At 38.0% G+C, this 27,483-nt stretch overlaps 1 protein-coding gene across 6 annotated transcripts in view; it reads right to left on the bottom strand.

Moving 5' to 3' along the window:
* sntg1 (syntrophin, gamma 1) overlaps positions 1–27,483 on the bottom strand; it is a 58,882-nt gene that overhangs the window by 16,059 nt on the left and 15,340 nt on the right. For 3 of the 6 annotated variants that reach the window (XM_067435371.1, XM_067435373.1, XM_067435370.1), the window contains 9 exons: positions 22,041–22,195; positions 13,485–13,534; positions 6,814–6,948; positions 4,009–4,065; positions 3,868–3,925; positions 3,751–3,794; positions 2,865–2,906; positions 619–754; positions 451–533 (listed from right to left, as the gene is read on the bottom strand). In XM_067435371.1, the coding sequence (XP_067291472.1) occupies positions 451–533; positions 619–754; positions 2,865–2,906; positions 3,751–3,794; positions 3,868–3,925; positions 4,009–4,065; positions 6,814–6,948; positions 13,485–13,511 (582 nt within the window). In that variant the 5' untranslated portion in view covers positions 13,512–13,534; positions 22,041–22,195. The remainder of the gene's footprint in view (positions 1–450; positions 534–618; positions 755–2,864; positions 2,907–3,750; positions 3,795–3,867; positions 3,926–4,008; positions 4,066–6,813; positions 6,949–13,484; positions 13,535–22,040; positions 22,196–27,483) is intronic. The other 3 variants (XM_067435372.1, XM_067435374.1, XM_067435375.1) reach the window with 2 other exon arrangements.

The following is a 27,483-nucleotide window of genomic DNA, read 5'->3' as shown; positions in this document are numbered from 1 at the left end:
AATGGATGATAAATAGATAGATGGGTGGGTGGCTGGATTGGATGAATGGTTGGTTGGCTGTGAGGATGGATGGATAAATGAACTGGTGGATGGGGTGGATAGATGGATAAATGGATGAATGAATGGATGGATGAACTGGTGAATGAATAGATGAATTGGTGGGTGGATTGGATTGGATGGATGGATGGATGGATGGGTCGGTTGGTTGATTGATTGAATGAATAGTTGGATGGATGTGTGGATAAAGGGATGGATGGATGAATGTGAAAAGGTGGATTGGATGGATGGATGATGGATGAACTGATGGATGGATGGATGATAGATAGACAAATGCAAGGATGGATGGATAGATGGTTAGATGATGGATAGATGGATGAATACATGCATGGATGGATGGATGAGTGGACAGATGTTCAGGCAGACGAGTGTTTAGTATGTTTAGATGTTTACCGTGTTGTTGGGATGGTAGTTCAGATGCAGACCACTGTCACACAATGGAGACGATGTTCCGCTGCTCTGATCACTTGGTACACCTGAAAAAATAAAATGAACAGGTAAAAAAAACGCCATTTCATTGTAAATTTGACTTTAGAAGACACGTGTAGGTTCTATATTAACCGGTGAATGCAGCGTGTCCAAACACAGACGTACATGAGCAGTCTTCACAGAGCGGCAGTTTCAGAAACGCAGGCGTCCTCTTCAGGAAAGACACGGTCAGAGTCACTTCCTCACCTGCGTTTCGCAGAACCTGCACCTGACCAACCCAAACACACCGGCTTAGGCATTTACTACAACACATGTGTCACTCATTTCATTATTAGGCTTTTAAAGGGTTAGTTCACCCAAAAATTGTTATTAAAGGGGGGGGGGTGAAATGCTGTTTCATGCATACTGAGCTTTTTACACTGTTAAAGACTTGGATTCCCATCCTAAACATAGACAAAGTTTCAAAAACTAATGTTGGACGTTTGATGGAGTATTTCTGTGTTAAAAATACTCCTTCCGGTTTCTCACAAGTTTCGGAGAGTTTTTTTTCGAGTATGGCTCGACTTGACGTTAATAGATCGGAAGGTCCTTGTATGGGCCGTACGGGCTCTTCTCCCGGTAGGGTGCGCGCGCGCGTCACTAGAGCGAGAGAGGAAATGCACGCCCATAAACACACTCTCAGCTGAAGATCCAGTCATCCGTGAACACCTCTGACGCGCCCTATGGTCGCGCCGCGCTCCACTTTATTCCTATGAGTGACGTCGAGCGACTTCAACGCTTCAGCACAGCATTCCTGGAAGGCAGCGCTGCATTAGAATCGTTTTGAACGCAGAAATGACGGGAAGCTTCACAACATCGCGTCAGTCGCGTCTAAAAGTGGATCTCCACCGTTCACTGCTGTCACAGGACTCCACCAAATCATACCAAAGAAGTGTGTTTTTGACGGAGCGGTCCCAGCGGTAAAGGTTCGGTCCTGCTTTGGAAACAGCCGGTGAGTAAAACTGCTTCAAATGTCTGTGCTGTCGGCTATCGTTGCGTAAGTAAACATCAGTAAACGACACGATCGCGTGCTTCGTCATTCAAATGCGCTAACGGTTACTCCATTGCTGTTCTATGTATAACGTTACACTAGTCTGACGTGCAAAACCGTTTTGCTTGCTACTGCTAAGGTTTAGTCGCATACAATAGTCCATAAACCGAATCATGTCCTCATAAACTGCGAGTAAACACACACAAATGTTGACAGTCCACTAAATACAGTACATACCACAGAGACGGACGTCCTGTGTTGCTGTTTCTCCTGTTCAATTTATTTCAGCCTGGATCATATATTTATTAGCTGAGATAGCCATGGGTTTCTCCACGCTTGAGGACATCACCGCTTTGTGCACATTCGTCATTCTTTAGCTCCGCCCACTCGATACGCCTCCAGGCGCTCGTTTTTTTCCGGAAAGACTCGATACAGCTTATATTTCTTTTATAAATATGATAAAACTAAAGACTTTTCGGAGATATGAAGGATGCAATACTACTCTATAGGTACTCAAGATTGACATGAGATTGACTGAAACTGAGTGTTTCACCCCCCCTTTAACTCCTCACCCTAATGTGGTTCCACACCCGCAAGACCTCTATTCATCTTCACACACAGTTTAAGATATTTTATATTTTAGTCCCAGTGCATATGCAGTCTATGCACACTGTACTGTCCATGTCCAGAAAGGGAATAAAAACATCATCAGAGTAGTCCATATGAGACATCAGTGGGTTAATCAGAATCTCTTAAAGCATCAAAATACATTTTGGTCCAAAAATAACAAAAACTACGACTTTATTCAGCATTGTCTTCTCTTCCGCATTCCTCAAATAGTTTTGGCAGCAGTTTGGATCACGTGACATTAGCGAATCATTGATCGATTCACTGATTCATGACCGTTATCAGCCTCTTTATTTGAGGAAGACGGAAAAGAAGGCAATGCTGAATAAAGTCGTAGTTTTTGTTATTTTTGGACCAAAATGTATTTTCGATGCTTCAAGAGATTCTAATTAACCCACTGATGCCACATTTGGACTACTTTGATGATGTTTTTATTCCCTTTCTGGACATGGACAGTACAGTGTGCATAGACTGCATACGCTCTCAGACTAAAATATAAAATATCTTAAACTGTGTGTGAAGATGAACGGAGGTCTTACGGGTGTGGAACGACATTAGGGTGAGGAGTTAATGACATCAATTTCATTTTTGGGTGAACTAACCCTTTAAAGGGCGAGTCAGATACACACACACATTTGTTAAAAGATTGAGCATAGTGATATACATTACAAATTTTTCTTAGCTATGATATTAATTATTATACAAAAACAATGAAACATACCACTTCCTCATGGCGATAACTCCTCACGTTAATGCCGTTTATCTGATGACAATAAAGTACAAGAGAGATGAAGAGGGAGTTATGAATACATCCTGATATACATTACCGTTTAAAAGTTTGGGTAAAGACTCAGGAGGATTAATTTTTTTGTCTCATATGCTCATAAAGGCTGCATATATTTGAGCATTAACACAGTAAAACTGCACTACATTAAAATATTACAATTTAAAAGATATATGTATACAATTATATGAATATATTTTAAAATGTAATATATTCCTGTGATCAAAGCTGAATTTTCAGCATCATTACTCCAGTCTTCAGTGTCACATGATCCTTCAGAAATCATACTAATACGATGATTTGCTGCTCAAGAAACATTTATGATTATTATTATTTTTATTTTCAATGTTAAAAAACCGTGAAACATTTTTCTTCAGGATTCTTTGCTATAGAAACCCAAATCCCAAAACCTTTGAACAGTTGTGTAATCTATAATTTTTAATAATTTAAAATTGCTTGTTGCAAGTACATCCACGCTTTATTTGCTTGCCCAAGGACTTCATTAATATTAAGGATAGTCTATGTTAAATAAATCACTGCAAGAATATTCTGATCATTGTTATGAGATTGCTATGGCCTTTATGAAGAATTTCCACATCTAAAATAGGGCCTTCATGTTCAGAAAAATACATACATAATGCAGATCAAATATATAATTGAAATAACATTGCTACAAAATGACAACTCTGATTTCCATCAAAAAGAAAGATGCTTCCTAAACGTCCGTTGGCTGCCATTCAGTGAACCACTGTGGGAGTTTTAAAGGGCCCTTAACATTGAAAGCATTTTAATCTTATGACCATATTTGTGTATTTGTGCATACCTGGAGAATTCCATCCCCGATAAACAGAAGTCCGGAAAGTTCAGCTGCAAAATGGAAAGAAAAGACAAAAGTATAACCCAATAAACAACAAGACGAAAGAGTAAATAAACAGCTTACCCTTCTGTTCTTTTGATATTTTAGATATCACAACAGGGATCTTGTGTTCTGCACCACCCTATGAAAAAATAATAACGCAAAGACTGTCAAAGTCTTGCAAAAACAAAAGTGTGTGAGAGCTGAGAGAAACTGCGCAATCACCTTGATGCTCAACCCAAACCCTCCGATTGTCTGCCGACGGATCGTTACTGTTCTCTCCTGTGAACAATCAAAGGAAACTCGTCACTTTCATGCCACGCCGTGTCTGTATGTTGAGGAAGAAAGGTAGTTTACCTTTCATTTCAATTTGCTCCATGAAACCGAGAAGCTACTTAATTATTTTTAATTGACTCCTTTTCATGTGGATTTCCCAAGGGAAAAAACGGCACAATGCCAACAATGCCAGTAACTTAATTAAAGGGCAGTGAATACAACATGATCTGTCTGTTGAAACCAGCGCAAAACCTGCTGTCTGCTGCAGAGACAGAGGCAGCACAATGGTCTGAGACTGAAGACATGCGCATCGCATAACCATTCCAATTCAGATCATGACGTTAAAACAAATGAGACGAGGTTAACAGAATTAAATATAAAATCATTCGAAAAAGCTAATTCCTATTTGTGTGATGAAACATTCCAGAGCTGAATTCAGTCTCAATATGGCAACGTTTTTCTTTTCATGCTGCAAGATATTTTGAGTTTTTGCCTCAGGGTGTGAACTGTATTTCTATCCTCAGCTACACACAACCATTTCAATGAACTCTCACAAAAACTCACAGGTGTAATTAGCAAAGTCTGTTGATGCAGACATTCTTGAAGTAAGTCTATCTATCTATCTATCTATCTATCTATCTATCTATCTATCTATCTATCTATCTATCTATCTATCTATCTATCTATACATCTATACATCTATCTATCTATCTATCTATCTATCTATCTATCTATCTATCTATCTATCTATCTATCTATCTATCTATCTATCTATCTATCTATCTATCTATCTATACATCTATCTATACATCTATACATCCATCTATCTATCTATCTATACATCCATCTATCTATCTATACATCTATACATCTATCTATACATCTATCTATCTATCTATCTATCTATCTATCTATCTATCTATCTATCTATCTATCTATCTATCTATCTATCTATCTATCTATCTATCTATCTATACATCTATCTATACATCTATACATCTATCTATACATCTATCTATACATCTATCTATACATCTATCTATCTATACATCTATCTATCTATACATCTATCCATCTATCTATACATCTATCTATCTATACATCTATACATCGATCTATACATCGATCTATCTATCTATACATCTATACATCTATCTATACTTCTATCTATCTATCTATACATCTATCTATCTATACATCTATACATCTATCTATACTTCTATCTATCTATACATCTATACATCTATCTATCTATACATCTATCCATCTATCTATACATCTATCTATCTATCTATACATCTATCTATACATCTATACATCTATCTATACATCTATACATCTATCTATACTTCTATACATCTATCTATACATATATCTATCTATCTATCCATCTATCTATCCATCTATCTATCTATCTATCTATCTATCTATCTATCTATCTATCTATCTATCTATCTATCTATCTATCTATCTATCTATCTATCTATCTATCTATCTATCTATCTATCTATCTATCTATCTATCCATCCATCCATCCATCCATCCATCCATCCATCCAGCCAGCCATCCATCCATCCATCCATCCATCCATCCATCCATCCATCCATCCATCCATCCATCAGCCCATCCATCCATCCATCCATCCATCCATCCATCCATCCATCCATCCATCCATCCATCCATCCATCCATCCATCCATCCATCCATCCATCCATCCATCCATCCATCCATCCATCCATCCATCCATCAGCCTATCCATCCAACCATCAGCCTATCCATCCATCCATCAGCCCATCCATCCATCCATCCATCCATCCATCCATCCATCCATCCATCCATCCATCCATCCATCCATCAGCCCATCCATCAGCCCATCCATCAGTCCATCCATCCATCCACCCATCCATCAGCCCATCCATCCATCCATCCATCCATCCATCCATCCATCCATCCATCCATCCATCCATCCATCCATCCATCAGTCCATCCATCCGTCCATCCATCCATCCATCCATCCATCCATCCATCAGCCCATCCATCCATCCATCCATCCATCCATCCATCCATCCGTCCGTCCATCCATCCATCCATCCATCCATCCATCCATCCATCCATCCATCCATCCATCCATCAGCCCATCCATCCATTCATCCATCCATCCATCCATCCATCCATCCATCCGTCCGTCCGTCCATCCATCCATCCATCCATCCATCCATCCATCCATCCATCCATCCATCCAATCCAATAAAAAATATAATAGAAAAATGAGAATTATTTTAGATTATGAAGAATTATACAATAATATATGTTTGTGTGTATACACTGTATGTATATACTGTATGTACACACACATACAGTATATACACACAAACATATATTATTGTATAATTCTTCATAGTCTAAAATATTTTTTTTAGTAATAAGCAGCAATGAATCATGCACAATAAAACAAAAACAAATTTAATTGGGTAATTTGTATTCATGAATAAAATAAAATCATAATGAAAGACTGGTTTTATGTGGATTTTTTTAATGTCTTCATAACATAAACACTTGCTTATGTGGTAATCAGGTGATTGAGCTAATTAAAATAAGTTAAAACCAGTTGAGGTCATGTTATCACATTTTGAGGGTAGTTAAATAAACACTTTCTTACAGTGTAGAAGAGTTGTTTCGAGTCATAGCTTTTTTTTATTATATCTTGTATTCTCCAGGATCATTCTGGTGTACAGTGCGGATTGCTGAACTCACACTCGAGTAGAACGGTTCTCCAGACACACAGATGACGTCTTGCTCTTGAATGGTGAGAATATCTTTGGCCAGGTGCAGACGGATATTGAAAGGCTCCTCGCTACCATCTTGAAGCAAATAAACCCCAGTCTTTGTCTGAAACAGCCAAAGTCACACAAACATCTGTAATCCACACTTGACAACATGAAGTTAATTAGCCATGAAATTGATCGCATGATAAAGAGTGAGGGCTGGTGTTTGCAGAGTCACTTTCTGCCTGGCAGAGATACAGCTGAAAACTCAAAGTCACTGCAGAATATCAGGGAGAGAAATGATCGCTGGACCATCTGGACTTGTTTATTCATTTGTTGAAGATGTTTTGCTTTTCATCCAAGCATCTTCATCAGTTATCTGATGCTGGATTAAACATCTTCACACCACACAATGTCATAATGACTGATGAAGCTTTTTGAATATGTGACAAAATGCCTCCAACAAATGGATAATGAAGTCCAGATGCTCTTGAATCCATTGTAACTTGACAGACTGCCTGTCAGAGGTTTGGATGTAGCTTATTGGGTCCATATTTACTCTGCACTGATCACAGGCCTTTACTTCTGTAGATAAATGTTTGAGAAAATTACACAAGAGTCATGCAGCGTATAAGACTTTATTATCTTTATGAAAAAAAATAATGTAATGCCCTTTAACTTCAAACTGTCTTGCAATATGTAATTTTGAGCAATGAAATGTTCTTGCCGTACGGTAATCATTTGAACGGTTTTAAATAGCACTTCATTTATAGGCGCTTCTTTAAGCATTCTGTTTTTACCCAGCTGTCCAATCACGGTGGAGGAGGGGCGGGACAAATACAGCACCAACCAACCAACACATCCTGCTTGTACAACGACAACAAGCACAACAAAACACACAACAAAAGTAATAAAGAGCCAGAGCAATTACTTAACATTGTATAGTCATTTGCATATTCATAAACAAACTGCGAAATACTAGTAACACTTCTGTGGATATTCTAGATGTTTTCAGCTAGCTGGCTAAAAAGATATAAATTGCTAAATTGATGATATTATATATTATCTCTCTTAAAACACTTTTCACACTGCTAATTTGTTATTGTTAAAAAATGTATATTGTCTCACACTAGTAATTTGTTAATTGCTAATTTGTCCACTAAAATGTCCAACAGTGCAAACATGAATATGGGAATTCAGTTATTTTATAGTGGACATTACATTTTAAGATTTTTTGACAAAATTAAATGGCTGAATTTTGTTCATAGCTAGTATTTGATGGATCCTCAATACACCCAATTAAAATATATTTTCACACTTTCTGCATAATTCAGACAAAATTACAGCTTCTGTTTTCTTCACACATCATGTTTCATATTACAAACCTGTTAGATTTGATAAAAAGAATAACCGCAGGGACATAAAAGTGGCCATAGCTGCAGGAACACACACAGACTCAATTATTAGTGTAACATAATTATCTTAAGTGCCTTGAGTGCCTTTTGTACTTCTTCTACATGGTGGCCAGTAATAATTTCACTGCAAAACCAGCCTCACTTTACGCGTATTATTTTTGACATCCTGTCATACCTGATAAACTGTGAATAATCCAAATCACATTATTATTTAATGTTAAGCCTCGATCAGACTGTCAGTCTCAATCAGATTTAGCAAGTGTGAAAAAAAATTCACATGAAATTTACAAATCTTTTTCCAGCTACATTCATATGCGGTTTGAAACACATTTCTGTAAAACCGTTTCAGTCTGACCGCTCTGATTGGATTTTGCACGGTTTAAGTAACTTTCTCATAAGTCATGCCACATTAAATGTAAATGAAAAAAAACATTATGTAGCAAAAGTGCCGGACGGGTGTTTTGAAACCAGCGGAGACGACATCACTGAATACTGCCTAAAGCTTGCCCTGCGTCCCAATGCTCATATTATCTATCCTAAATAGTACGCAAGATTAAAATAAGTGTGTCCCAAAGCATATTATGTAGAAAAGATTATATCAAAAGTCCCCAGATAGTCTATTTCCGGTATATTTTTGAAGTGCGCGTCTGTGGCCCTGTCCCAAATGGCACCCACAACGTAATGCCGCTTGGCCTCGTCGGGCAGCGAAGCTATTGCATTCTGGGAGTTGTAGTCTTTCATCCACATGAGCCAAAAATACATTTTCTGTCTTTTCTCAGTCTAGAAGGCACCAAATTCAAAAATAATTTCACATTTCTACCCAGTTTAAATACAAAGCTTAATTCTAAATCACTGAAGTAACCCTATAACTTTTAAATGTATCATTATGCATTAATATGTGGAGAGTCTCCGCATGAAAGACCCGTGACTGCAGATCAACGCGCTACTGCATTTCTTTCTGATATGGTAGGAAATTTAATTAAATGTGGAGGATTTTAACTGTAGCAAGATGATTGAAGGCAAGTTTACGGTGATAGGATGCAATTGTATGATGTGATAGTACGTCTCAAAGCTTATCTGCTCTTTTGCTATACACACTCTAAAGTATAAGTGTGGGAACTGCATCGCTTATTCAAGAATTTTTGTCAATGCATATTTAATAATTCCACACTGAAATACGAAGCACCGACACCATGGTGTGCTCATTATTATTTAAACTCTCTGCTTTAAAATGTTGTGTGTCTGTGTATTTTGGCCTTTCCACTTGTCAGCACTGTAAAAAAAAAAAAAATACAAACACTCCTCTGGGCCAAGTTGTGTTGGAAGACTAGTTCTATGATGGCCAAATTGGTTGGTAAGCAGTTACTCATAAAAAAAGGAAAAGACCTGAATTTTCTGTTGAGTTTGGCATCTGCATCATTGCGTTTTCTTGCAAAGTCAGGTCAAATACTTTATGGCAGAATTAAATTTATTCCATAACTTCAGTTGCTAGGACACATGCTTGACTCTGTTGCCATGGCGATCAAGTGTCAGCCATTTTTAGTGTACCCTTGAGATTTTCAGTCAAAACATGCTCAGACATTGACTTTGGCCATTCCAGAGGTGAAATAACTGTAGTTAGTCTAGTGAGATTGCAACGGGGATGCATTAATTTACACAAATAACAAGAAACACTGCCAATATGATTGTCATATTAATACTTTAGAAAAGTTAAAACACCCACAAGCTCTACAAAACAACTGTACTGATTCCTAAATCTGTATTAATAAATGTAGATCATCACTAGAGCTGCATCACTAGATTCTGGATAAACTGAGAATCGCTTTTTTCGTTTCTAAGGCCCCATTTACACTGCATGGGGACCCAATTCTGATTTTTTTCCTCTCATGTGGCACAGATCGGATATGACATGTGAACGTGTAAGCAGTAAAAAAAACGGATGAATTCCAATATCCTCAGATCGGATTCAGGCCTCACTCATATGTGGTAATAAATCCGATATGATTCGGATGCGTACATTAGCGTCTGCCATGTAAGCGGTCGAATCCGATATTCCCCAGTAAATGCGAGTCGTACGTTATTGAAAAAAGGACGGAGGCGAATGACGCCAACTCAGGTGGACACAAACTGCGATCCAGTGTTGCCAAGTCTGCGGTTTTCATGCGGAATTGGGCTACTTTAACACAGTTTTGAGTTGCAATTGGATGGGTTTTGTTGTGAAAACCTGGCAACCCCGTCAAGGGCACTCCTCTTTTTCTCCGCTTTACGAGAGAAATGTTTTGCCGACTTTAAAGATGTGTTGTACAGTGCAGACAGCAAAACATTGTGCAATCATTTTGTCTGTGTCCATCGCATATGGCGTCGTTTTACTTCCTTTCACCGGTTAAGAGCGTCTTGGGCTCTTTTGCCAGTGTACAGTGTAAATGCAAATATCGGATACGAGTCACATTTGAAAAGATTATGTAAGCGGGTCGTCAAACAAATCGGATATAGTCACCAAATCGGAATTAAGCATCAAGACCTGCAGTGTAAATGCAGCCAAACAGAGATAATGATTCTCCCACAGTAACATAAAAATTTACTATAAAATGTTTATTGCTGCATTCTATTTAAAATATTTAATTCATTTGAATGGATTACTTAAAATCGATGAATGAATGTTTCAATGACTCACTCATAATTCACTTGTTTAATTACTGGATGAATCAGTGTTTCTGAACGAATCTCTCGAATGAATGATTCAATGACTCACTCATAAATACTTCACTTGTTTCATTGCTGGTTGAATCGGCGTTTCTGAACGAATCTCTTGGATGAATAATTCAATGACTCACTCATAATTCACTTGTTTAACTACTGGATTAGATGAATTTGTATTTTGAATATCTTATATTAATGATTCAATGACAAATAAATGTTTTTACTTGTCGCCACTTGCTGGTATAATGATCAAATGGATAGAATCTTTATTTGAAGTGCCATGTTACTTTAAAGATGATTTGCTCTGTTTTGTTTCCGTAGACATCAGTATTTATATTTGATCTATTATCTTTTATCCCAGTACTTCTGTAATATGAATATTTTTAACACAGAAATAATGATACTGTGTGGTTAAAAATACCATATCTATACATGACAACTGCTCTGAATGTTCTGGAGTGATTTTGTCAAAAGGTTTAATAGACAAAGGCATTCGAATCGAGATTGTGATCTTTTAACGATTAATTGGGCAGCTCTAATCATCTCCATATTTTGTGAATCATGTCATGCACATCATGTTTTAAAAAGCACAGCAGAGTTTGTAAATAGATAGAAAGCCCTGTGTCTATATACACAAGACTTATCTTCCTCTGAGCGCTCATTAATCTTCCACACGTAAGTGCTCTGCCGTGTCCCCATTTCTGAGCCCAAAACCTATTAAATTTGTGCTTTCTGCATTCATAGTAGTCCTGTTACCCATCCCATACTGCATCAATATAATGCAGGGCCCATCGAATGCCATGATTTTTAACATACTGAGAAGAACATCCAGATTAGTGGACAATCAATATTTCTCATTAGCTGATAGACATTGATATATAGAATAAAGTACAGTTGGTCATTATCGCAAAATAAATCCCAACAGCGTGCTCAAGACCAACAAATGAATAAATAAATAAATACATGGAAATTAAATATTGATTTGACTTCACATTATTTTATAATCTTGCCTGTATATGATTTTAAAGCTTCTGTTAAGAAAGAAATAGCCCATTACAAATGTATGAAATAATCTGCCTAGCAACAAGATGAATACACACAGTAATATTAATACTGAAGTCTTCTGAGGTCATTTTCACTATAATCTGAGACAATAAACTGTTAATAATTGATGGAAATAAACAAATAATTGAACATTACGTCACTTCATCGTTTCAATTACCGGCTGACATAAACCGTACGTAGCCCTGCCTCTTTTTTATCACTGCACTCGTTGTCTTCGGTCGTCCGGTTTGTATTTCCACAGAACGAAAATAAGATCTTATGGATTTATGAATGAACCGCTTATTTTAACATCTTCCCGATCAACTGGCATCTGTTATGACATCCGCTTCAAACATTACAATGCTCATGATAACTTTTGTTAACTCTACAATATGTAAATCCACTTCACTAGCGAATTACTCTTCGACAGTGATTCCATGAAAAATATATACCGAGCTACCGCAAAAACGGAAGTTCAAACACCACTAACCGTTGACTGTGGAATATTTATTAATGAGGACATTTTACCAATGGACTTATTGCACAGGTGGACACCTATCACGGCACCACGCTTGAGCTCTCTGAGCTCCTGAGAGCGACCCGTTCTTTCACAGATGTTTGTAGAAGCGTCTGCATGTCTAAGTGCTTGACTTTATACACCCGCGGCCATGGAAGTGATTGGAACACTTCAATTCAATGATTCGTATGGGTGTCCAAGTACATTTGGCAATGTAGTGTAGCAAATAAACTGAAAAGTTGTAGTACATATTTCTAGGTAACTAAAACCCACAGCTTCACTATTAATAGAGCAACACTGCCATGTAGAATTAATTCACACGCAATCGCTCTCTCACTAATGCATTCATATAAAAGTAATCTTTACTGTGCTACTTTATCTGTGTCTGATTTAAACGAGAAGAAATCTGTGAGATATATAGCGCTGTGTCATACGCCATAGCTGTCCACAAGGCAACCCTCCGCGTTCAAGGTCTCAGTTTGAGGTTCAGGCTTATTTGTTCATCAATGATGTCAACTTAACTTTAAATCACATAAATGTTAACTTAAAAAAAAAAAAAAAAATCGGAAGTTGTTCAACCCCTCTAATAGTAAAATGTCTAATGTGGACCATCAAATTTAAGCTCATAATCCTCCTTACAATCTTCACAATAAGTCATTATTGTCATTGGAAAATTAAGAGTATTTTTAGAAAATGAAACCGTAAATCTGTTGTCTGTTAAATAACTCCGCAGACAGGGGAATTAAAGCAATCTTTTTTGACCTAACATCTTTGTTCCCAGTGGAAAGTCAACAAATCAATATATTTGATCGATGTGCTCATGCCTCTCTCAATGACTTCTCCGGGCATTCATTTGGATAGCGCTTTGTTCAACAAATAACACTGAAACAGATCTGTTACAAATTGTATGAGGACACTACTTTATCAACTTCATCTGAAATTACTAAATGTTTCGAAAACAGTGGAAATATAAGCAATACTTACCTCTTCATTTGAAGTCTTGAAATCCATGTGCTAAGGTCAGAGAAACAGCCCTTAGAGAGACGAACATAAGGAAGAAAATGTCATTAAAACAAGCTGCATTAGCAAAAGCAAAATGTGACTGACCCTCAATGATAAATGTTGTTTGCAATGAAAGTGGCACATGTGGCAAAGTAAGTAAAGAAAAATTCATTACAGATAAATGAAGATGCATTTGAAATGAATCATTGGTCGGTTCGTGCAGTGTGAAGGAACTTTGTCTTGCATGAAAGCACACTTAGATGTACAGAAATTTAATCAAAACTCTTCACAGCAAATTTGTTTGACAAACAGCATCTGGACATGCAAAGCTGGGAGTATGAGACTGCTTGCAATGTGTTTTGATATTCTGTGCAAAAAGCTTTTTCTTAACTAAAAGTGATAAAAAAATGTGTCACTCCTTTACTAACGTGGATTTCAGAGCAGATTAACCAACCGGAAAGCAATAACCACGTCTGAATACAAATGCAAATGTGGCATTTCAAGTTGCTCGGAGGTCTACTAAATAATTCAGAGAGAGTTATTATCAAACAATATATCAGCCTGTTTGGGATAGTCTATGAACAAGTACTGCAATTTCTGGTTTGCTTTACACAGTCTGCTTGAATGCTTCATTGTGCAATAAGTATAATACGTGCAAACAAACCCTATGGTCAGGGCTGGTGTTAATGTTATTAAACCAAGAATGGATAAAATCTTTGCTTATGAAGAAGTAAGATGCATGTCAAACCACAGGGAGTTGCATCTCTAAAGTTCAGCATAACGACTGAATCATAATAATAATAATAATATTAATAATAATAATGGTGGTGGTGGAGGAATCTGCTAAGAATGACTCAATGTAAATATATGATAATCATGATACAAAAATATATCTTGATTACATTTCATTATAAAAAAATACTATATTTCCATTGAATTGGAGGTGAAATATGACCCAGATAATTGTAAGATTGTGACCCAGCAACACATTGGTACACAATGACAGTTATTTGAATAGGAAGAATAAATCACTGGAGGCATTCCCTGCTGAGGTTATTCCAGTGCTACTTTATAAACGTCTTAATATTCATACAGCAAAAAGAATCACACAGCAGTAGCTGATCACGTCGCTATCGTCGGTTAGCATTATTATGCTGCTTGTACACTAGAACTATTAGTGAGCGCCAATGATTAAATCCATCCTGAAGATTATTTCACAGAGGAATCACTTGTGCTATTCCATCTCCCAGATGTCATGAACTGAGAAATAACATTTTCCTTGAGCTTTTGACATACAAGACGCCATCATACTATACGAATATCCAGTTTTAGAACTGAAAACGTCTTTGTTAGTCCAAAAGCATGCAGCTTTTATTGTAACCAACCCCAGTGAACGACTAGAAAAGGTAAAAGAAGAAGATCAACGTCTACTTCATCATTGCAACTCTGGCCCGCCACTGGAGTGTTAGTGAGATGACAAGGAGAGAAGAGCAATACAGGATCCCTGGACTAAAAATAACATTACTATCCAAAAGATCCTAATGTTAGAATGTGGTTATTTATTTAACCAGGTGTGTTCAGGCGCATTGTCTGCATGTTGCTATTTTGAGGAACCATTTTTTGAGGAAAATCGTCTACTATTTTTTGTGTTATTTAAAGTGCGCGTTAGTAAATCAAGTGACTAAACAGTCAACTTCACATTGTTTTTTCACATAGTTATTTAAAGTTATTTAAATATATATATATATATATATATATATATATATATATATATATATATATATATATATATATATATATATATATGTATATATACGCAATAAAAAACACTACCTTTACAACCAATGGAGCTGTCAGTCAAACAGTACAAGTTTATCAGCTCTCGCCAAAACTCCCGTAATATTCTGGGTGGTGTTTTGGAGGTGTTGGAGCACCGAAATTGTACCTACGGTGGGTGGAAATCAGTCCACGGAAAAAAAATAACACACGGCAACAACTTAAAAATCTTCACAAGACTTTAAAACACCGGTTATCACTTTTCCCGATTTGTTAACTTTGAGAGCTGTAACAGTAAAAATCCGCTAAAAAAATGTAGTGCATTCTAAATGCAATACCCAGCTATTCCATATGCAAAGATGTCAGCCAATCACAGTGGTGGGCATTTCCACTGAAGTCTCCCAGCAGACACACCCCTTCAAACCGAGCATTCAGATCAGAGGGCTAAAACCAGGTTAGGAAAAAAATGTTTTTCCCAAATTATGATCACTTTTGATATAAAAATCACACCCTAGGAAACTTTATAAAACAATTCAGTTTGTGACCCCTTTAAAATCACAACCAGCAAAGCACATTTAATCAGAACAATTGCATCATTTGCAAAGTCTGAAACCACTCAGTGGGGCAAATATGGAGAAATTACATCTCTCTGGCTGTTTTCACCACATTTTGTCGGTATTCCAAACACAAGAACAAGCCGGCTGTTTCCCCCCCACTTTAATCAGTGTTCTTGCTCTGAGAGTGCTTGAATGCTAAAACGCTGGAACAGCCCTCCTTAAGTGGCCTGTGCCATAAGATACCTTCATAAGCAAGATATATTGGCGAGCCCTTAAATCTCAATTCACCATTATATATCAAAAATTGACAAAAAGTCGTTTCAATGACGAACCTTGTTCTCACATGGAGTGCACTTCAGAGGAAATAGCAATCTGAGGCTCATAACGGAGGGGATATGTGTCTCCAAAGCAGCGATGGTGAGTACCTCTTGAGTGCCATCTGTCAAAATGAGTTACATGCCCCTTTAAAACCTCCCAGCTGAAGGAGATGTCGCGGATCGCTCAGAATTTCCACCACGGATCGATTCCAGCTTAGAAAGTCCTGGCAGAATATACAAGGCCTTCAGACAGAGGCTTTATGAATAATTCATTGGCGTGGCAAGAACGAGTGTTCCCTAATAAACATCTCTATGAGGGCTACAGGTCTTTCCACTCGCGTGCCATCTGCAGCTCCCTTCACACGGACAGAGAAAAGCCAATAAGTTTAATGTGTGGCTAATGAAATCGCCTCCATTGTCATCTGTCAAAGATGTGGTGGGGAAATAAATGCAGAGCGTACGTATTAGAACGTACATTTAAAAAATATTCCATTATGTTTTTATTGATTCGATGAAGCTCGAATTTGCTTTCATAGTGGCCTAAGGCAGTCACCGAGGTACTCTTTGGCTATAGAAACTAATAAACCAACATTACATGTCCCAAACAATGATAAAAGACACAATATAACATAAAACAGCAGACAAAATTAGTTTTATAAAATTTTAGCACCCTACTACAGCCATAAAAATGTCACAAAACATGTTAAAGTCATATTTCGCCCACCCTAAAATTAGGATATTCTGTTTTGTGCTTTTTTTTTCATTCTAATTAAGCACATTCATCTGAAAATACTCATTACTATGATGCGTTCAGACATTTTATTTTGTAATTCTTATTATATTTAATGATGATTCTCATTAGATTCACCATTAAAGAAAATAATTTAAATGGTTTTAAAATTAAAATCAGCAGCACATTTGCTCACAATGACAATAGAGGCCTGTGTACAAATAATAGCTTTTCCATAAACCAACATCATGAGATACTCCTTCAAACATTTTTTATTCTATAAAACTATTACCATATAGTACTGTTACAGTACTGGTTCATTTATAAATAACACCACAAGCCGCACAGCTAAAAAATCAATATCAAGGTCATTCCAATACATTTAGAGCTCATTAAATCGCATTTTGCAGTGGCTTGCGACCCAAAATAGAAATGTTGTTGAGTGTTCTTCAACATGACACCCTAATTTACTATGCGTTGTTTCTATGCTTTGCTTTCTCTCAGTATAATGCTTGGCATTCAGGTTGTACACAGTTTCACACTGACTCACTCGCTTTGCCGTTCTGTGAAAATGAGATGTGATTTGCATGTTAACAGGCCGGTGCGGTATGGAAGGTTTTTTTTTTTTTATCCGCAACATTATTTTAATGCAGGCACCTCATCGGTTGGGCGTCTCAGAACAATTCCATGAGCCTTCTGGGAGATGTCTCATCATGCATGGCAGAAAGAAGCTTTCTGCACTGTGATGAAACACAGCATTACTCTAAGAAATATATGTTGTGTAATAACATAACAGCAAATTTTATTCTGCTAAAATGTTTTTAAAAGGAACAAATCAAATCAAAATGAATAGTCAATTATTCAAAACCCGTATGACTTTGTGGAAGATCAAAACAAAAGCTGAAGCTGCTCTTTTCCACACTGGAAATGGTTATAGGTGCTGTCAAGCTTCAATAAGGACAAAAACAGCACCATAAAGGTATAAAGTAGCAACAGTAGCACTCAAATCTCATACCAGTGATGCATCACTCTTAAAAATAAAGGCTCTTCACTGGCATTGATGGTTCCATAAAGATTCTTTATATGGGAAAAAAGGTTCTTTAGATTTTCAAATGTTCTTCACACTAAGAAAAAACTGTTCTTTTAAAGACCTGCTGCAGTGAAAATCAAGTTTTTGATGCGGTTTATATGTCTATGTTGTGTTTTTAATAAGCTTTAAAGGGGTGATGAATTGAGAAAACAACTTTCCCTTGAGCTTTTGATATATAAAAGGTCATGGTAATATAAGAATATCCTCTACGTTTCAGTGCTAAAAAAACTGCCTAGTTAGTCAAAGAAAAGCTTTTATAGACACCAGGCTCAGTCTAACAGAGCATACCTTTAGCATGCTGGACTCAGACACGTATGGGCCAGGGCTTGCAAAGCCCGGCAGGCCGATTAATCTCATAATATTCCGTTCTTGTCTTGCTATTCTCTCTCTCTCGAGTTGACATTTGAAGGGCGGCACGTGTGCGCGCACGTGTATGTGTGTGTTTATATTGTCCGATCTTGCGGGCTATGTGTAATATAAAACAATAGTCCAATCAATCGTGGGTGGATGAGAAATAAATCATTGTGTTTCTTTGCTAAAGACGTTTACGAGACCTGTGATCCAGAAAATCATTCCGGTTGCCGCTTCTCCCTCAATCTCTCCCTCTTATGAACTGACAGGGGAGCTGAAGCTCATTAAATATGCAAATCTTATCCAATCCTAGACGTGGGCGTTTACTTCCAAGTCTCCAGTGCGACACACCCATCAAAACCCAGCGTTTTGGACAGAGCTAAATTCATAACTCAACACCATTGCTGAGTATTTTCTCCTTAAGACCCTGTAACCAATCAAATCAATTTGTGGGCGGGCTTTAGCATATCATTAACTATACTGTGAAACAGTGGAGTCTCAAGAGATGCCAGGTTGTCCCACTATATTTTTCTGTTGATATGAAAAATCGGGTACATTTCGCAATATAGCAAGTGAATTAGGCAAATGATGTATATTACGATGCTATATAATGCTGATGTTTAGAAGGCAGCTGTCTGACTCTGAAATGGCGAACGGGAACATCATTTGTGTAACATTATCAACACATTATTACCTGTTTGAGAACATAATCAAGCAAAAGGCTATTCATATGAATTAGCATTCTGTGTCCGACTTTAAAGAGAACAATACATAAAACGCTTTACCATTCTGATACATCGACTTGTTGGCCTGTATGAATGAGTGGAGGCGGGGATAATTTGCATATTCATGTGTCCGCATTATACTGAATAAAGCAAGGGTGTAGTGTTACATGCAAGCTATTTCAAAGCGTAAATAACTTTTTTCGCATGAAAGTTTAAATGTGCCATTTTGGTGATCAAAGACGAGTTTTAAGGGATAAAATTATTGACTATAAGGGGACTTTAAATGCACAATATGTAGTGTTCAGCCGCTAGAGGTCATCTGTTCAAAACAAAAGTGTATCAGAGATTGAGCGCAGAATCTTGGGACCTGGGAGTTGTCGCCTTCACCTCACACTGCAGGTGGAAAAAAATCGGAATGGGACACTGGCAGATATCATGTTCATGGATGAGATTATTAACGTAGTGTGAAGCAGAGCAGGACCGAGTGCTGTGGGAGCTGAACGAGGCCGCTGGAGAGATTGGTAATGAGAGACGAGCGCGACACACGGCTGGACAACAGCAGAGCTTTTATTATGCCACAGTCGCCGCTTTCACTTCATCCAGTCAAGTGTGCCATGTGGGGTAACGCAGCGCTGTTTTATCATATTAGAGACATTTGAGTGTGTTGAAAATGATGTACTAATGTTACTCTCTGCATTCGCTCCGTGGCTGCTATCTATGAGAATCTTGTTGCAGACTGCAGTAAGCGACATTGATATTAGAATATCATATTAATAAATGTTGGATGGTTTGTGTTGCTAAATGTCATGCAATTAATTTTAAAACATATTGTACAGTATGGAGTACTATGGTGGAATTACTGTACAATCATGTGTTTTCTGTTGTTCCCTTGTCTAATCGAGGAAAATAACGTAAGTATTAGGGGTGTAACGGTTCACAAAATTCACGGTTCGGTTCGATACGATACACTGGTGTCACGGTTCGGTTCGGTTCGGTACGGTTCGGTATGTTTTAGATACAGCAAAAAGAAAAAATTGGCAGATAAATTACCTTTTTTAATTATTTTTTTATTAAAACTAACAAAGTATGATTTTTTTTTTTTTACATTGAACAATGATGGAGCTATACTTTACCCATCTTCTATGTAGTTACAGGAATAAGACATTAGCTCTTTACATTAGCGTGTGCGGTGCGTGTTGCGTTGCGTGTGCGTTGCAGGAGCCCCACACCCTGTAGTGCTTTCACATAAGCTGCGTTTGCAGTCCGCAACTGATCCGCTGCTGCATACCACAAACACAGCATTGATTCATTATTTTTTATTTAAAATCCAAAAGTTTTTACTGAACATGGCTCGTCAGAATTCCAATTCTCTTTGTTTACTCTTTAATAGAAGTCAGGTTACGTAGCCTACTACATTTAAACAACATTTTATTAAATTCATTTATTCACATTTATATACTTTAGATTTAGCTCACACAAGTGGCAAAACATTTAAACATAGTTTATAGCCTTAAATCACAAACATTTTAAATTAGAAACTTACAATAGTCTATTCAAAAACAGCCGACTCGTCTTTTCTTTCGTTTTTAACCCCTTTTAAAAGAAATCCTGCAGGTCAAAAAGAACTTTGCTTTTCACCTCCAAGAAAGTACGAGTGCTCTCCATTATGGCACTTTTTTTTAACCTAAATGCCAGGTAAGGTGTCGTTTTGTTGCTTTACTTGAGAAAAAAAAGCCATGTGTTGACTTTGAAACAAGAGTATATTTTAAATGATATGCATCTGTGGTGAAATTACTAAATTTTCGCGTCAGTACATGTTTATTTTAATGCGAACAATGTTCCATCACTTTAATGCAGCAACGCAGCGCAGCAAAAAATAGACTCGGTACGAAAACGATCCGTGCACTGCTGCAGACGCAAGACTGACGGACAGCATCCGCGTGCAGTGTGAAAGCTGTCATCCGTTAACATGGGTAGCCTACTGAAAAAAATATGCACCGCACACGCACTGCAGACGGAGTATGTGTGAAACGGGCGTTAGGTCTCATATCCGCAGCTATAAATGGACCACTCGCCGCGGTGATGTCTTTTGCCATTTGAATAAGTTGGAAATGTCTGTCTAAATGCTGCGGGGATAGTTTGTGGCTGTTTCTCCTTTTTATCGTCTTGTTGTCGGCGTAAATGAGTTGATTGACATGACATGAATTATTCCTGCAGCTGTACCATCAGCAAATGCGACATACCGTTGTTTTTTTAATCCATCACTCTTGCCAACACCATAATAGCTTACAAAGAATCCAAAGTTCACCCAAACACCAGACCTGTTGGTTATTGGAGGATCTTCTATTTCTGGTTTGTTAAACGCAATAGCCATTTTGCCACGAGCATTCAGCGCGTAGCCTACTGAGTAAGCGAACACCTGACTGAGCACCTGACTAACATATTTGGTGTTTTTTTCTTTCTTTCACTTCGGCGGTGTCAGGGGGCATTGGCTGTTATGTCGTTTTGGTTATTGGGCTACCTTGTTGAACGCATATTATTATATTTCACACACTTTTTTATTTTCCAAATCTAATTAATTAGTCCAAGAACCGTTCGGTACATAATGCGTACCGCGTACCGAACCGAAAGCCTCGTACCGAACGGTTCAATACGAATACGCGTATCGTTACACCCCTAGTAAGTACACAAGTCAACAAAATATATAACACCGGCCTAATGGTTTTTGTATACTTTAATCTTATCCAAAAAATCTTACATATTGTGCCTTTAAGAACTGTTCACTGAAATGGTCTTTGTGGAACCTAAAAATATTAAACTATGGCATCACTTTGAAAAAATGCTTTTAAAAAGGTAAAAAGTAAAGGGTGAGTAAAGGATAATAAAATGTTTTTTTTTTCCTTCACATGAACTATTGCTTTAAAGATCACCTTCTCAGCAAATGAGTCGATTTGTAGAGCTCCAGCTAGAGACCTGAGTATTTTAGGCTTACCTCCAGGGAAAGATCTTCAGCACAGCAAGCATGGAGGTCAAGCCATGGGGAAGGAGGCATGGGAGGCTTGTTTAGGACTGATGTTTTCCTTTTCTTCCTTGCTTTAATCCAGTATGGGGTCTTGGCCCTCAGGCCCAGCCAGAGTCCTGCAGCTGCTGGAGTACAACAAAGAACCTTGTTAGGAGAGTCAGTCGATAATTAAGGTTGATTAGATTATCTAGATTTTTTCTTACATATATTTATGCTCATTTTAGCATCGGAGAGGGAATTAGTATGGCAGCAGCGTGCTGTGCTTTCACTGTTAAGATAGTTTGCACAGTAAAAGCTTTTCTAAAATGTTTCTTACATTCCCATCTCCTGCTGCTAAAGCCATACTGAGAGTAATTTTTTAAATGTCCCATGAGTGTTGTGCTTTTAAGTTAAAAAAGGAAAAAATAAGACCCCTGCATTTCATTTCACTCTGAAGGTCTCAGTCAAGCTGTTTTTGGTTTTTTTAGACAAGAGTGTAAATGGTGGTCTGTTCTCAGGGAAAATTTTTATCTTTATCAACTTTAAATAATAATAATAATAAAAGTAATAATTTGTTATATTTATATAGTGGTTTTCTAGGCAGTCAAAGCGCTTTACATATAGAAGGGGGAATCTCCTCAACCACCACCAATGTGCAGCACCCACCTGGATGACGCGACGGCAGCCATATTGCGCCAGAACGCTCACCACACACCAGCTGATTGGTGGAGAGGAGACAGAGTAATGAAGCCAATCAGGAGAGGGGGATGATTAGGAGGCCATGATAGACAGAGGCCAATGGGCAAATTGGGCCAGGATGCCGGGGTTACACTCCTACTCTTTATCGAAGGACATCCTGGGATTTTTAACGACCACAGAGAGTCAGGACCTCGGTTTAACGTCTGATCCGAAAGACGGTGCTCTCTGACAGTATAGTGTCCCCATCACTATACTGGGGTGTTAGGACCCACACAGACCACAGGGTGAGCGCCCCCTGCTGGCCTCACTAACACCTCTACCAGCAGCTACCTGGTTTTCCCAGTTGGTCTCCCATCCAGGTACTGGCCAGGCTCAGCCCTGCTTGGCTTCAGTGGGAAACCAGTCTTGGGCTACAGGGTGATATGGCAGTAGTTCCCCCCAAAAAATGAAAGTTCCTTTTACATTTGCATGGCGGTTCATTCTTAGCTTACGTGAAACAATAAATTATTATAAGTAACTTGGAAATTCTGCTATGAATGACTAATTTTGTGTTACATGGAAGGAAGATAATGAAAATGAAACGGGCTTTAAAAGACATGAGGGAGAATAAATTATGGCAAAAGTTTCATTTTCTTTTTGGGGTGAGTCACTTCTTTTAAATGGAGAATTTTTTTTTTTTTTTTTATCTTTGATCAACAAAATTACATATGTAATTTTCTTTTCTTTTTTAAAAATTCTTCACGCCCTAAAATACACCATTTTGCCAAATGTAGTTGGACACCCTTACGAATCATTGAATTTAGGTGTTCAAATCTCTTTCATGGCCACATGTTTAAAATCAAGCACCTAGACATGCAGACGCTTCTACAAACATCTGTGAAAGAATGCGTCGCTCTCAGGAGCTCAGTGGATTCAAGTGTGGTACCGTGATAGGTGTCCACCTGTGCAGTAAGTCCATTATGGTGGTCGGTTGTTTTTCAGGGGTTGGGCTTGGCCCCTTAATTCCAGTAAAAGGAACTCTTAATGCTTCAGCATACCAAGACATTTTGGACACTTTTACAGTTTTGGGATGGTCTCTTCCTTTTTCAACATGACAGCACACCAGTGCACAAAGCAAGGTCCATAAAGACATGGATGACCGAGTTGTGGAGGAACTTGACTGGCCTGCACAGAGTCCTGACCTCAACCCAATAGAGCATCTTTGGGATGTGGTGGAACGGGAGCTTCGTGCCCTGGATGTGCATCCCACAAATCTCCATCAACTGCAAGATGCTATCCTATCAATATGGGCCAACATTTCTAAAGAATTCTTTCAGCACCTTGTTAAATCAATGCCACGCAGAATTAAGGCAGTTCTGAAGACGAAAGGGGCTCAAACACAGTATTAGTCTGGTGTTCCTCATAATCCTTTATGTGAGTGTCTAGTTGGGTAGTGTACACAATTTTTTATATCAACATAAAAAAATGCAGTGATAACCTGGCTTCTCTCAAGACTCCCCTTCTTTGCAGCTAATGATATGCTAAAGCCTGGCCACACATTGACATGATTGGTTACAACTTACAAGTTAGTTTGTGACAGTTTGTGTAGTTTGTAATAAACACCAGCGATGTCAAATCCCGTCTTTTTAGAAAATACACAGCAATGGTGTTGACTTATAAATAAAAATAAAAAAAACATATAGACATGCAAATAACATTTAAAAAAATGACTTTACGAAATTTAAAACAGCTGTTCTATAAGATATTTTGGCCTCTACATGTGAAAATAAAATACATGGTAAGTAAGTAAGCTTTGCTGCTTTCTGGAGAATGCATTAATCCCCCAATTGTAATGGTTTTATCTGTTCTTCAAGACTTTGAAAAGAAATATTGAATCCTGTTAATTTCATTTAGTGGCCAACATTGACAGCAAAACGATCTAAAGCAATTTACATCTCTTCAATTGTGAGCCCCATCTATATCTTCCTTGTTTGCCAGGAGAGATTTTGAAGACACAAAGCACATAGTCAATACAGTCAAATTAAAACGGCCAGCTTCCAACAACATGACTAGCCCTTTAGATTCATAATGTTAGTGCATGATTGCTTCCAAACTATTCAGCTCCTAAACAGTTTGCTAGTTTGAGAGCATTATCTGCATGAACCGCACAAGCATTAAACCATTACATCGAAAAGCAGTCCAGTTAAGTAGCTGTGGATAAGCTCCAAAAAAAGCAAAAAGACGTATGTTTTTGTAAACTGCCTCCTGCCTTGGAGATTGGGGAGCTTTATTTCAGCATAACATAATGCAATGTGATCTCCCATTCTGAGGCTAATTCATCGGTGTGCCTTCTACATGCAGCACTACTTTTCACAACCCCATGATTTCCTTTCTGAAATGTCTAAAATAAAAACATTATTTGTCATCATTAAAACTGCATTATGCATGACTGACTCACTGGATTTTGCTTCATATGTGCGTGTGCAGCTGAGACATGTCTAATAAATGTAAATGTGAAAAACAGACACATTGCGCCATGTCCTCATCCATTAGTGAACTATCTTGTCCGGCTATAACCTTCTGTGCTTTTCTCTGGCTGACATCTTTAACCTTTCCTGTGATAAAACACCACAATTGTAACTGTAACTGGGTTATTGCTGTAAAGCGGTTTATTGCCCACTCCGCCGGTCACAGTGGACGGGGGAACTCAACAAGTGTACTTATCACCATCATAATGGCCAGACCCTCGGGCCGCCACAAAGGCTATTCATTTCTGCCAGACCCTGGTGCAACAGCAGTGCTTAATTTTTTTAAGATCCAGACTAAATCACTAAAAAACGTATTTGATAAATGCAACTGCACGTAAAAACACACTGGTTGTATTTGAAAGCTTAGGCCTTTCTGGCAAAGACTTTGCATGCAGTGTTTGTACACCAAGGCACCTCACAAAAAAGATTTCAGACAAAATTCTAAGGCAGCATAACGGTTTAATGATCTACAACAAAATAGACAGCATTTTGGTGATGGCTAAGTGAATATTTAATTACTACAAAACTGAGGTTTTACCTCAAAATACCCCACAGATTATGCTAGCATGTTAAAATAGCTTTTTGGCTGAGAGCAAAAACACGTCGTTTTTGTGTGTTCCCCTTTAAATACAAATGAGTTGTTGCTCCAAGCCCTCTTTCAATAAGGGAGCGGGCTTCAAGAGCTCATGCAACCAACAAACTGGGCAATCTCATGTCGGCAGCGGTTCAGTCTTATATGTTCAAACTGGAGTCAGACAACCATGCTTACAAAGCAGAGAATAGTAGTTTAGTTTATGTACGGTTATAACTTATGCGTGACCTCACTAACCAACGTGCTGAAATGACAAATTTGCAACAATACGGTTTCGGGAACAAGTCATGACTAGCTAGTTTATTTCTTCAGCTTCATCATTTTAATTTCACGATAGATAACATGATAAAGTTATTTTATGTTATTTGATCTTTTCTGTTATTAAAAATAATGAAAAAAGGAGTAAAATACAAACAATAGGATGTATACAATGTTTACATGAATACTTCACATGATGGCCATTTGGACATAATTGCGTGTGTATTCGACTCTTCAAATGCAATAAGACGTGAAAGAGAACTAAATCCACAATTACATGCTGAGAGACGCTGAGTTTTTTTACTGCTGTTTGTTCTTTTTTTTTTTTTACATCAAGCACGTCCCAAATTCATGATCGCCTTCTGAGAGCTGCAGCTTTCTATTTGTGCACTTTCCTTATAACAGTTTAACATTATAACTTTTTAACATCAAGCACGTCCCACTCTTTATGTTCTCATTCATGCATTTTAACACTCTAAAGTGTCTAGAGTGCTATATATTTACATACTGCGATATACACTAAACAAAATTATAAAATGCAACACTTTTGTTTTTGCCCCCATTTTCCATGAGCTGAACTCAAAGATCTAAGACTTTTTCTTTATACACAAAAGGCATTTTCTCTCAAATATTTTCTAAATCTGTGTTAGTGAGCACTTCTCCTTTGCCGAGATAATCCATCCACCTCACAGGTGTGGCATATCAAGATATTGATTATTGCACAAATGTGCCTTAAGCTGGCCACAATAAAAGGCCACTCTAAAATGTGCAGTTTTACTGTATTGGGGGGGATCCCAGGGGGTAAAAAAAAAAGTCAATATCCTGTGCGGTAATGATTGACATTAGTCTAATGACATTTTATACCGAGGTAACAATATCATCATACTGCTCAGCCCTAGGGAGCTACATCGTTGTTTGGGAAACGCACCCCAGATGAAGACACCTCACGACAGAAAGTAAAGCTAACATTGGCCTTGTTAGCTTCCTACCTCCGTATGCCACCTGTGGAGGCAGTATTATTCACCTTTCGAATGCAGCTACTGATATCTCTCTGATATAGATACATTCATTGCTGAATGTAAACATACACAGGTCTTCTCCTTTAGGAATGAATCTAATATTCCCACAAACACCTGCACAAACATACACTCAGAAACAAGAAGTCAAACGGTTCGCTCGGCACGCTGCTGTCTGTGACGCTGATGCCCTATGAAGGTCGATGTTTTTCGCGGGTTTCTCTCAAGCAGGTGAGTGAACACGCTCCCATGAGATGTTAGCCAGAAAACCACATTTATCTGTGTATTTCACAGCCAAGACACGGAGAGAGCAAACACGCTCACACTGCTCTGGGCACCGGGCTTTTCCACCGCCTGGAGGA

The sequence above is a fragment of the Pseudorasbora parva genome, chromosome 24 (genome assembly GCF_024679245.1).
Source record: "Pseudorasbora parva isolate DD20220531a chromosome 24, ASM2467924v1, whole genome shotgun sequence".
In the NCBI taxonomy this organism is placed as follows: domain Eukaryota; kingdom Metazoa; phylum Chordata; class Actinopteri; order Cypriniformes; family Gobionidae; genus Pseudorasbora; species Pseudorasbora parva.
The sequence above is the reverse complement of the archived record's forward strand: the minus strand, read 5'-3'. Positions and strand labels throughout refer to the sequence as shown.